Source organism: Microchirus variegatus, assembly GCF_963457635.1.
Source record: "Microchirus variegatus genome assembly, chromosome: 13".
NCBI classification, from domain to species: Eukaryota; Metazoa; Chordata; class Actinopteri; order Pleuronectiformes; family Soleidae; genus Microchirus; species Microchirus variegatus.
The window spans coordinates 16,281,307-16,294,170 of NC_139814.1; the positions used below are offsets into that span (position 1 = coordinate 16,281,307).

At 39.6% G+C, this 12,864-nt stretch overlaps 1 protein-coding gene across 1 annotated transcript in view; it reads right to left on the reverse strand.

The window, feature by feature from the left end:
• Window positions 1-3,255: 3,255 nt before the first annotated feature.
• slc25a13 (solute carrier family 25 member 13) overlaps window positions 3,256-12,864 on the reverse strand; it is a gene marked incomplete at both ends in the record, with an annotated part of 51,315 nt that continues 41,706 nt past the window's right edge. The window contains 2 exon segments of the mRNA XM_083899528.1: window positions 3,256-3,345; window positions 3,347-3,443. Coding sequence (XP_083755654.1) covers window positions 3,256-3,345; window positions 3,347-3,443 — 187 coding nt within the window.

A 12,864-nucleotide genomic window follows, 5' to 3' on the forward strand; every position in this document is an offset into this window, starting at 1 on the left:
TAGTATGACGTACTACATAGTATAGTATTACGTTTTTGTCAAGTTTTGGAACAAAAAAAAGTTTTTAAAAAAAATTGTCAGATTTTGGACGACATAGTATAGTATGTCGTTTTTGTCAAATTTTGGACCAAATTTTTTTTCTCCAAAAATGGTCACATTTTGGAGACAAAGTATAGTATGACGTACTACATAGTATAGTATGACGTCTTTTTCAAGTTTTGGACCAAAAAAACGTTTTTCACAAAAATTTGTCAGATTTTGGACGATATAGTATAGCATGGCGTTTTTGTCAAATTTTGGACCAAATTTTTTTTTCTCCATAAATGGCCACATTTTGGAGACATAGTATAGTATGACGTACTACATAGTATAGTATTACATTTTTGTCAAGTTTTGGACCAAAAAAAACGTTTTTCAAAAAAATTGTCAGATTTTGGACGACATAGTATAGTATGTCGTTTTTGTCAAATTTTGGACCAAATTTTTTTTCTCCAAAAATGGTCACATTTTGGAGACATAGTATAGTATGACATACTCTATAGTATAGTACGACTTTTTTGTCAAGTTTTGGACCAAAAAAACGTTTTTCAAAAAAATTGTCAGATTTTGGACGACATAGTATAGTATGTCGTTTTTGTCAAATTTTGGACCAAATCTTTTTTCTCCAAAAATGGCCACATTTTGGAGACATAGTATAGTATGACGTACTACATAGTATAGTATTACGTTTTTGTCAAGTTTTGGAACAAAAAAAAGTTTTTAAAAAAAATTGTCAGATTTTGGACGACATAGTATAGTATGTCGTTTTTGTCAAATTTTGGACCAAATTTTTTTTCTCCATAAATGGCCACATTTTGGAGACATAGTATAGTATGACGTACTACATAGTATAGTATTACCTTTTTGTCAAGTTTTGGACCAAAAAAAAGTTTTTCACAAAAATTTGTCAGATTTTGGACGACATAGTATAGTATGACGTTTTTGTCTTTTGGACCAAAATGTTTTTTTCTTCAAAAAAATGGTCAGATTTTGGACAAAATAGTGTAGTATGACATTGAGGTCGACGACATAGTATAGCATGATGTTTTGGTCACATTTTAGGCCAAAAACATTTTTTCAAAAAAATTATCAGATTTTGGACGACATAGTATGACGTTTTTGTCAAATTTTGGACCAATATTTTTTTTCAAATAAATGGTCAGATTTTGGACGAAATAGTGTAGTATGACATTGAGGTCGACGACATAGTATAGTATGACGTTTTGGTCACATTTTGGGCCAAAAACATTTTTTCAAAAAAATTATCAGATTTTGGACGACATAGTGTAGTATGACATTGAGGTCATTGACATAGTATAGTATGACGTTTTGGTCACCTTTTAGGCCAAAAACAGTGAAAGTATGACATTGAGGTCGACGACATATGACGTTTTGGTCACATTTTGGGCTAAAAAAAATTTAGTATGTCATCCAAAAACTGTCAAAATTGGTCAAAAAGGTCATACTATATAGTATGTCGTCCAAAAATGGTCAAAAACATCATAGTATATCATGTCGACCAAAAATGGTCAAAAACGTTATCCTATATATTGTCGTACAAAAATGGTTAAAATTGGTCAAAAACTTCATACTCTAGTACAGGGGTCACCAACCTTTTTGAGTCAGAGAGCTACCTTAAGGGTAAAAAATAATATGGAGGGCTACCATATAATATTTTTTTGTTTGTTTACCATTTAAATGATTAATATTATGCATTCAACTGCATACACATTCCTTCCAGTGCTTACTCCTAACGATTACCAGTTTTTATAAACAATATCAAAGATATTTTACTGACAGATCATACGGATACATGCAAGTGAGGTAAAGTGAAGTGAGCCCGCGGGCACCGTATTGGCTGCCCGCGGGCTACCAGGTGCCCGCGGGCACCACGTTGGTGACCCCTGCTCTAGTATATCCTACAAAATGGTCAAAAACGTCCTACTATACTATGTCGTCCAAAAATTGTAAAAAATCTAAAACTATAATATGTTGTTCAAAATTTGACAAAAAGTCATACTCTCGCATGTCGTCCAATATTCGACAAAAAAGTCATACTTTCGCATGTGGTCCAAAATTGGTCAAAAACATCATTGTATAGTAAGTCGTCCTAAATTTGACCAAAAAGTCATGGTATAGCATGTCGGCCAAAATTTGACCAAAAAGTCATAGTATTGCATGTCCTCCAAAATTTCACAAAAAATTTCATAATTTAGTATATAATCCAAAATTTGACAAAAAAGTCATACTTTCGCATGTCGTCCAAAATTGGTCAAAAACATCATCGTATAGTGTGTTATAATGAGTTTGGAATTTTGTGTGTGTGAGATTCTGACACAAACTCAACACTGTCATGCAGGGTAACTCAAATACAAATCTTAAAGGGCCACAAAGACATTTTTCAACGAGTCAAAGGTCCATTTATTATTGTCGGTCAAAGCCATACACCATAATACTATTATATTCAAAACCCAAAATGTCCTTTTCATTCAAAACAACAAAAAATACATACTGAAATAAAATGCAGTTTTCATTTCATTCACTTACTATACACATACTACACTGAGCCATTTTTGTCACATTTTGGACACCTTACCATACTATGACATTTTTGTCACATTTTGGACTTCTTACTATAACTTAGACGTTTTTGTCACATTTTGGTCGCCGCACTATACTAAGACGTTTTTTTAATCTTTAACGTTCACTAATTTTCTTCCTCATGTCTGACTAATAAGCCTCTCTAGAGGTACATTTTCACATTAAGACCGGAAAACCAACAGTAAACATTGTGTACCGTCAAAAACTTACACTGCGTCTTTACATTCAACTACTTTTGGTCACATACATTTGATCAAACGGGCAACTCGGGACTAGAAAGGAAATCATGTCCCTGGATATCTCCTATGTACATAAGTACCATGTGTATTAGCAATCATTATTTCTTGCCAGCTACGTGATCACACGTACGGAATGTGCTTTTAGTCGGAAAGCAACATTAGGAACACCAGAGGCTGCAACTCTGTGTAGCTATTTATAGTATTTTCCAAAGCACTTCCACTGCCTGTGTGTGTATATACTCTACCAACTGTAAATACGGGAGAAAAATAATTCAGTAATTTACAAAACTGCAAACAATTGCTTATGTAATAAACACATTGAAGCCCTCTGTTTCACTTCCTCCCCTTACACCCTTTGACTGATAAAGTCAGCAATTCAGAAAGTGTTTGCAGGGTCTGCAGCAGCCGCCGTCCCCACGGTGTAGCGTGGGAGATGGAGTCCAAACTTGCTCTGGATGCCAGAAAAACGTGGCCTCAGCCAACCTGAAGCCTCCGATGTGGTCGGGTTTGGGCGCCGGCAAGCTGATCCGAGACTCTGGGGTGGGCTCTGAGCCAGGAGGCTTTCTGTGGTGAGGAGAGAGAGAGAGAGAGAGAGAGACGGGTGGAGGACAAGGCCAGGGGAAGAGTGAAGAGGGAGGAGAGAGGCAAAGCACAAAGGTGGTGAAGAGAAAGCTTGAACAACATAAACATTGTGCAAGATGACAAAAGTTTGATATCCAATTAATATATCATATTAAATACATCTCCTTAATCGCAAGTGGAGCAGTTAAACAATTCTCCCTCTAGGCAGAACTGAATACTATGAGTGCTTTTTGATCTGCTGCCAAAACATGTCACGGACAGCAGAGAAACACAGACGAAGTCGCTCCAAACGCCGCACTGAATATTCACTGGATCTGCAGTCGATTTGGTTTCACTGGGAAAAACGGCAGCTTAATGTAAAAGTAATGAGCCGTCCAGCCAGCGTGTGCATGTGTAACGCAGTCTCAGCTGTGCATTAAAAAACACATTTACAGAGGTTCACCGCCTCTGCTCCCGCACCACTTTGTTTGGAGAATTATTCCTGAGAGTGAGCGTTTTTTTGAGGAGGGGAATGAGCTTGTTTGGGTGCAGATTTGAGGAAATTATCACATCCAGAGCTTTGAGCTAGGTTTCTTGCCTGTCCACTGATTTCTTTTTCTCTGGCAGGAAAGATAGAACAAGAGTGCGAACCCTGTTGTTCGACGAAGTGGTGTTTGGTAACGAGATGAAGTGACAAACTGCTGCAGGCGCCCATGCTTTATACACTCTTTGAAATAAAAGTGCTAAGTAGAACCATATAAGGTTCTTCGTCTTGTCCTCATCGGAGAACCCTTTTTGGCTCCAGGTAGAACCTGTTTATAAAGGTTTTAAAGGGCTCTGGATCAAAATGGTTCTTACTGGAACCTTTCGTGTTACCAAGAAACCTTGAAAAACCCTCAACTCTTGTAAAAGGACAGTTTTTGGGATCCTTATTTCTAAGAGGGTCTCGTTCATCTGGGAGGAAAAAAAGGTTTTAGAGTTTTGGAATGACGGTTAACAACAAAACACGCAGGTGGGTTCATATGAAGGCAGAAAGAGACCCGCTGTCCTCCAAAGTCAGTCAGGTCACAGAGGACCGAAAACACTCGAGCTGCAGAGGGAAAGACGAGTATATTCGAGTAAGTACATAATCAAGGGTTGAGGTTTGAGTTCACAAGTGGTGGAGCGTAAAATTAAATCAGGGGTTTTTTAAACATTTTTCTTTTAAACCGTGAACATGTTCCCGTGCGTTGACATTTCATACATTTAAAAGGATATGTGTGTAAATTCATTCATTCATTCATATCCCATCCTCCACATGAGGCTTACAGGGCTACAAAAGGCAAGGTACACTCTGGACCAAAGTCCAAATCAGGGCCCAAAAAAACAGACACAAACAACCATTCACTCTCACATTAAAGTGTCCATTTAACCTGTCAAGAAACCTGTGGGACAGTCATGTAGATAGATAGATAGATTTTTTAATAATGCTCTATCAAACAAGTATACATGACAATGCATACAATCACAGAGACAGAATGAACAAACGCCAGGGGGACCATGGAAAGAAAATAAAGTGAACAGACCAAACAATCTCCAGACACAAGAAAGGGAACAAGAGAAAGAGGTGGGATTATAACACCAGCGTGTTCCCAAAGTAGCGCATTGGTGGTCTGAAAGAAAACTCAAGGGTGCCTTGTAGCCTGGTCTTGATCACCTCTCCTGGGGTCACCAGAGAGGAAAACTGCTCTGATGATGATGATGATGCTTTTCCCTCTTATTTTTTTTAAAAGACATGAATGTGTTTGATTCTAAATACAGCACGTATTTAAAATCAGTCTCGACCGAATTAGAGCGTTTATAAGAAGCAGCCATCAGCGCCCTGCTTGAATCGCACGTATTATCCAAAGTGCGCGTGATAGAGTGGATTTAGCCGTCTTTGTTCCCTCTTTTAAGAAACGGCTAATCTCGGATCTTGACCGTCTCGCAGCAGTTCGGCCCTAATGCATACACTATATACGCAAGTAGAGGTCAATTTATACCACCAATCCATACCACCAGCAAGGCCATTATTTAATCTCTCCCTTTTTTCTCTCCATCCTTTCCTCTCTCTTGCACTTTTCTTACAGCCATTTGAAAAAGGGGCCCAGACAATGGACGGTAATGAGAGCAGTGCACACTGTGCCACATGGAGCAGAGAGAGTGACTGGCTGACTGAAGGGAGTGACTGTAAAGCCCCCACTCCAGCCACTTCAGCCATGAATGTGCTCAATCATTGATGGCTTGGTCATTACCATCAACGGCCCTCTTGACAATTTACTCTGACTTCTTGGTTTTTGTAGCGGCCAAACGAGCTATTCAGCGAGGCCTGATCAACTCAGCATTAGGCGGCAGCACCCGGCGGAGACTGACCACCTGCACCGAGGAGAGGAGAGGAGAGGAGAGAAGGAGAGGAAAGAAGGAGAGGAAACCTTCAGCTTTTTGAGCAGAACTGTTAATGAGACAATTGATGTGAAGTAGAGATAAGTAGAAACTCTGACCCTGAAATGCAAATATTAAAAATTGTCCGTTTCAACTGCGGAACATCACATGATTCCAATTATCCTGTCGTTCTATTGTCACCATATCCTCAAATATCAATTATTGAACGTTTTGTTAAAGAACCTTGACTCAGAATTTCTCTTTTTATTATTATCATTATTTTATCTTTACAGTGAAACAGTTAAAGTGCATGTACTGTAGTGACCATCCCCCCCCACTATCACCTCAGCCGTCTTTATCAGTATTCTGCATTTAAGTATTAATTAATTTTTTAAACTCCCTCTACTGTGTTGAAATTGTCCGATTTGGTTTGTTTTTTGTTGTGTATTAAGTTCTTGTTCTTATGTTACTATATTGGTCCTTGCACAATTTTACACTGCTTATTGTGTCTGTGATACTTTACTGTGAGCTGCAATTGTACATTGTCAGTTGACTAAATGTGAAGTTAGTGTATTGTGTAGTAAGAAAGGTATTACTACTGTTTGTATGGACCTGAAAATCATAATAAATAAAGAGAAAAAAAAAAAGAAAAAGAAATTGTCCGATTTATTTTATCTTAACATTTGTGTTTGATTCATCTTATTTAAGATGTAAAGTGACCTTGAGCGTTTAAAAGGCGCTTACAAATAAAATGTATTATCATTATTATTATTATTATTATTTATATTGCACTGCATTCGTCATTTTTTTATTATTTTTTTTAAATAGAATTTCTCAATAAAAGCTGGATCCTAGCATTATCTTCTCGTAAAATACACATTAGAATATTTAAAATTGAACATTATTTACAATGTGTTCGCACTGACCTCCGTCTTTGCTGTTGTTGGTGACATAAGGCTGGACGTGCCACATGGACGTGTTCCTGTTCCTGTTTGTGCCCTTGTAGTCGTTCACATGCGTCCAGGTTTGTTAGAAACATTGCTCCACAGCACCCCTAGTGGTGAGGATGTCCACAAGGACCCTTTGACACAGACAGAAAAGTTTCAACTATTAAATCCCCGTTAATCCATAAATTGAAAGTTTCCCAATAGTAAAAACATTATTTTCACTTATGGACACAAGTGATATAATAACTATGAGCTGAATAAAACATTTTTTTTTCTATCATATTCATTACAAATTTCAAGATAATCTGAACATCATCTTACAGCAGTGGTGTCAAAGCCGATTACAGGTGGGGCCAAACCAAACCGACGTCAACTAATAATAATAATAAATACAATTCAGAACAAAGTAAGATTATAGATTAAATAGAGAATCAAATCAAACAGAGATCAAGACATGTATCACTGACCGTAATTGGATTAATTAGTTGATTTATCCATCAGCACAGTTTCAAAGTTATAAACACATCTGCTGAAGTACTCACATATAACCCGAACATAGAAGAGTGGTACATATTAGCAGCATAATTTGACGTACTCAATCATTTTAAAACCCTCTGTGTGTTCAAAGTCCTCGTTTAATTATGGGTGAAGCCGATTATATTTGTACGGCGGACCGGATGTGGCCCACGGGCCTTGAGTTTGACACATGTTAGGCTTACGGGCCTAAAGTCTGCCTCCATTACTCTTTGTCAAATGATGAGCTAATGTCACTTGTTCTTAACAGAGCTCACAAATGCCTGGTTAAATAATGCCGGCACAAACTGAGCGTGTAATTTAATTTCCTGCGCTGACTGTAAAACACTAATTGGCAGAATGCTGCCACCGCTGATGAATATATGTAAAAAAAAAAAAAAAAAAAGAGGGATGATAAATGTGTAGTAACGAAAAAAGAAAAAAAAAAGAAATCATGAGGCTCGTTTCAGCTCGGAGTCTGTGGGCCGTGGCTGCCAGTCTTGTGGTGAGAAGCCAGAGTAAGAACTGGAGGAGGGTGGCTAGATTTATGATTTTTCCACGCCGCGCCGTGCCTTTTGCCTCGAATGAGAGTGCCGCTGACACATCTCGGAGGACTCAGAATAAATATTAAATCTCTCATGCGAATGTTGTAAAGCTTTTTAAGTTGGCGTGGAGGGTGTCGGGGCTGTTTATGGTGTTTTGGTTAGGATTAATCCAACATTAAGATTGAGATAGATCATGTTTTCATACGGAGAGAAGTAAAACTGTTAAGTCATGAATGGATGTTTTTGGTCCATCAGGTCTCTGTGAACATGAATAAAGTGGGCACACGCTTGTTCCTCTGATGCTTTCTTGCATTCATGTGTGTTTGCATGTGTTATACATGGATTGGAAAGCCTCTCTGCCGGCCTGCTTGGCAAGCATGTGAGGCGCTTCCCTGCAGCGGAGCTCCAAAACCCCAGTCCCCAATCACCGAGCAGCGCTCTAATTAGCAGCTACCGCCATGGAGCCTGCGGTCAGAGGCTGCCTGGCTCTCCGACTCTGGGCTCTGCTACTGTTACTTGCAAACATGTGGAGCTCTGCGTGGAGGACAAGGCAGAGTCAGACCTGCTTGTTCACTTTGTTTAAAACTCACTTTACTTCATAAACATCAAGGCTCTGCTCATTGTTGCAGGGACTGAAGTTGCAGTGGGTTCTCTGGCTTCACTGTGTTTTTCTTTTTTTCTCGATTCGTCATGGGATAATATGTTCCTCAAAGAATGACGACAGACATTAGAAAAGTCAAGTTACCGCAATTTGCAACATGAAATCAATCAAATGTAATTTTTTTCTCTCTCTCCACATTATCAGCACCAATCAATTATCAATGCTCTCCTTTTCTTTAAATTCTCTTTTCTCAAGCTGCACATTCCCACATCTTTACTCCTCAAAAGGCCTGGGATTACTTTGCAGTCGTGTCCCTCTTTGTGTTATTGTGTTTCTTACTTCTCTATTTTTCTCTGTTTTTTTTGTAAATGTCTGCACTGGGAATCCCGCACTTTTAATTTCATTGTCACAATGTTCCACATTATAGCATAATACACTCTCATAGTAAGTGTATTTTCAGTCACCAGAACAATACGAGGAATTTTTATAATTTACAGTGAAGAAAAAGCAGGTGACAATGTTCAATTTCTTGTATCTAGTGTACATAAAAAGTATATATTTGAAATCTAAAGGAAAATAGTATAGGAAGCCACAGAGACGTTTTCAGATTTTACTGTTTTTCAAAAATCACAAATCCGCAGCTATGAAAACATTTTACCTGCCAGAACTCCAGCAAACAGCCGTATCCGTATAATAACTTGGTGTGAACTTAGCATCGTGTAGTAGATAGCTGAGATGGGGATGTCCCTCAGAAAACGAGCCTCGGTTCTCTGAATTTATAGAGAGAAAAGGGTATTTTATGTCATGAGGAAGAACCAGAGAGGGATGATGGCACTGAGACGAGGTCAAAGAGACTGAGAGAGGTCAAACCTTGACCTTTGGCCCTGGACTCATGAAATGAAGGTCACAAACATATGTATCTGCTTCTGTTTAGTCTTTGTGAACAGAAACAATGTAACATGTTGCTGCATCTGAAACTGGACACTGTCAAGCAATACTATCAGACCTGACGTTTCAGTCAAACTCCAACCTGTTTGCTTTTCTAGTGCAATGTCGCTGTTGCCTCGATGTGTCTTGACCTAAAACTAATCAATTCCTGTGTGCAGTGTGGACATGCAGCATTGTGTGAACTCATCTGGCAATGGTTGGGTATAATCTCCATTTGTTAGTATTTCAAAGTTACACGAGTAGGTTATGAACATACGAGGAATTTGCAAAAGAAAACCGACATTTAGATAAAGATCTGCATATGCATTACAGTTTTTCCCGATGCTACCACAACAGCAACTATGTCCAAAATAAGACTCCTGCAGAGTTAGACAAACCCTGTGTCTCTATACGCAAATAACGTGTGGTCGTCAGCAGCAGGTGAAGGGGAGACAGTGCGGTGGTTAGAGCTGACAGGAAAAAAAAAAAAAAGAAGACAGACGGCCTAACGAAGATGGCTCCTCGTCTGCCATTGCAAACAACGCTATATCATCAAGCCTATTGAGTTTCCTGCTGCACCTCAAGCCTGTTGGCAAACTGCCACCTTCTCCGATATGGCGACTAGAGTCAACAGAGGGCGTTTAATGAGCAGGGCAGGGTCTCTCTGTTTTAGACAGGCTTCATTTAACTGCTGGGATTATCCTTTGGTTCCTCTCTCTCTCTCTCTCTCTCTCTCTCTCTCTCTCTCTCACACACATACACACAGTGAATTGGCAGATACCTGTACTATGCTATCTCTTTCCCTCTCTTTCCTCTGGCACTTTTGTGTCTGCCTGTCCCTCCTGCTCTCTGACTGGGGCCCGAGAAGCTGCTGAAAGCTGGGAGAGATTGATATCGAGGCCGGACAGAAAAGCAGCGTCACTGGGACTAGAAGCACTTGCAGAGCGGCAGCTGAGTGAGGCTGCATGTGTACATGACAATTGCATGACATTTAAATGATTATGTTCGGTTAAAGGGGGGCTCAGATGCACTTCTGCACACAAGGAAATGTACATACAGTGGCTTCATATGTTTTATATCATCTAGATCCAGATTCTTACAATGTCAGCTTCCCCCCAGTGATAAATGGTGGCGCTAGTGTGTTAACCACCCTACCGACCGGTAGCTCCACCAGCAGAGGGTGAGCGTCAGGATAATTACCCTGACAAAGGCAGCTCTGTGCCTGGGTGCAGCCCCTCCGGAGCCAGCCCGTCTGGGGCTTGCAGGCTGGAGCTCGTCTCCTCCTCTACCTCCCCGCCTCCTCCTCCTCCTCCTCCTCCTCCTCCTCCTCCTCCTCCTCCTCCTCCTCCTCCACCACCAACAACACCACGACTGCTGTCTCAATGCACTTTGTCTCTTCTCTACACAGACACCAGCAGACAAATGCAATGAGGTGTGTGTGCATGAGCATGCACGCACTGACGCAGCATTCTCATACGCAGACACTCACACACACATAGACAGAGTCATAAAGTGCTGTAGGAATGAGCGCACAAACACAAGAACAAGCAGACAGGTAAACAAAGATGAGAGGAGGCTCCACTTTCTTTTACGGCCTTGTAAGAAAATCCAAAAAGGTTTGGATGGAATTTGTCTGTGCTGAACAAGGGTGACGTCAGTGAACATGTAAAGGTGTTATTGACAAGAAATCTATTGTATTAAGTCATAGAATAGCCGTGATACATCATCAGAGGTTACATAAACAATGTCGCAGCCAGTACATTCGCTATTTATATCAAGAAAATGTATATGTGGGCAAAAAAACTCTAACAAAACTGGAACACTATGAGTCAGAAACGGCAAATGTTGCCAAACCTAAAAAGCCTCACCACCCCTCTCAAAAATGTCTCAACCAGAGACAAGGATCTACACTGAAGAATTGTTAAAGTAAAAACTGCTACGGAAAAAATACAAGAACTGAAACACTTTGTCAGTGTCGTTGTCAGTGGATATTTGATGTATGTCATGTTTTTACCGCCCATCATTTGCTGCCTCGCCATCTCGTGTCATCACACGTCCACTGCCGTCGCTGCTTCCGATTTCACTTTATCTCTCCGCCGGTTGCCTACGAGCAAAAATGTATGAAAAAGTTTATGTGTATAAAAACTGTTTTATACGTATGTGTGTATGTGTAAAAGTGCAGCTCCATGTTTCTGTGTTCTGGAAACTCTTTGTAGAGGGAGTGCAGTGACAGTTTCAAACACTAAAGGTCGCAGTTGTACGTATTTTACATTCATCCTCTTCGAGTTTTATGTGAGGAACACAAGTGCCACTGTCTTAAAGAAAAAAACAAGTCAAATCAACACAACCGCAGGTATGAGGGTGACATTTTCACAGTTGATTATGTTTACAGTCAAAGCTAAATATCTCTTGCCAAGCCCAATTAGACATTTTGGTAATTTAATTAGCCAGGCTCTGTTTCACCCTGAGGCCTAATAAGTTAAGTTAAGGTGCTCCTGTTAGTCGGTCGCCTTTGCTCCTTTTCCCTGTCCATTAAAAACCCTGTGGCTGTGCTGAAAGCACGCTGATGTTAAGAGTCACAATATTTATAAAGGAAATGATTATGAAAGTACAGGAAATATTTCTTAAAAACGCATACATATTAATATTACTATATCGGCCCCTGATGTGACACTGTAATCTTTTACGCTTGCTTTACAATGTGTTGGTGCTTAATATCACACAATCATAATATGTTCAAATGGTGCACTGTAATTTTTTTCCCCGTGCCAATGAAAAATACCAATTATGGCAATTAAGGTTAAATACAGCCTTTTAGCATAAATTGTGCCTTTTCTTATTCTTGAAGAGAAGACCATGAGGAATTGTTGATTTAAATGATAGCTGATGTGGGGTAAGGTAATATGTATAATTGTACAATAGTTAATAGAAAAATCACAGATTCAGTAATGAGGAATAATGGACTATTGTGAAGTAGGGAGGCTGATGAAAACACAATGGAAAGAACACTGGACATCTGACTCCATTCATTTAACTTGAATCACTTTGGCTCTGGTTTTTTTAAACTTTCATTCATTCACAGATACTTGTTATTATCAGATTAAAACACTGGAGATCTCCTCAAAACAGCTGTGTCTACAAGTCAGCCACTCAGATTCAGATTATTTCAAAGTTAATGTTGTTATGTAAACACTGCAATTCTCTGGGACAAAGAAATGAGATCAATGCTCACAAATACAATGCGACGGAGAATTAAAGAGGGTTTTTGGACAGTGTCAGCTCCACAGTGCAACAGTAGCAGGTCTCAGCTGAAATATGTACCAAAAAAATGCACCACTACACAGGTTACATTTTGAGCATAGCAAGCCCATTATTTCCCGTGGTAAGATCAGCTGTTCTCTCCCAGGCAGCTGTGTGTACACTGCAGGATACAGCGGTTTCCTACTGGGTTAGTGGCCACAGTTCAGCAGGAGTGAAAACTCAACAATGTG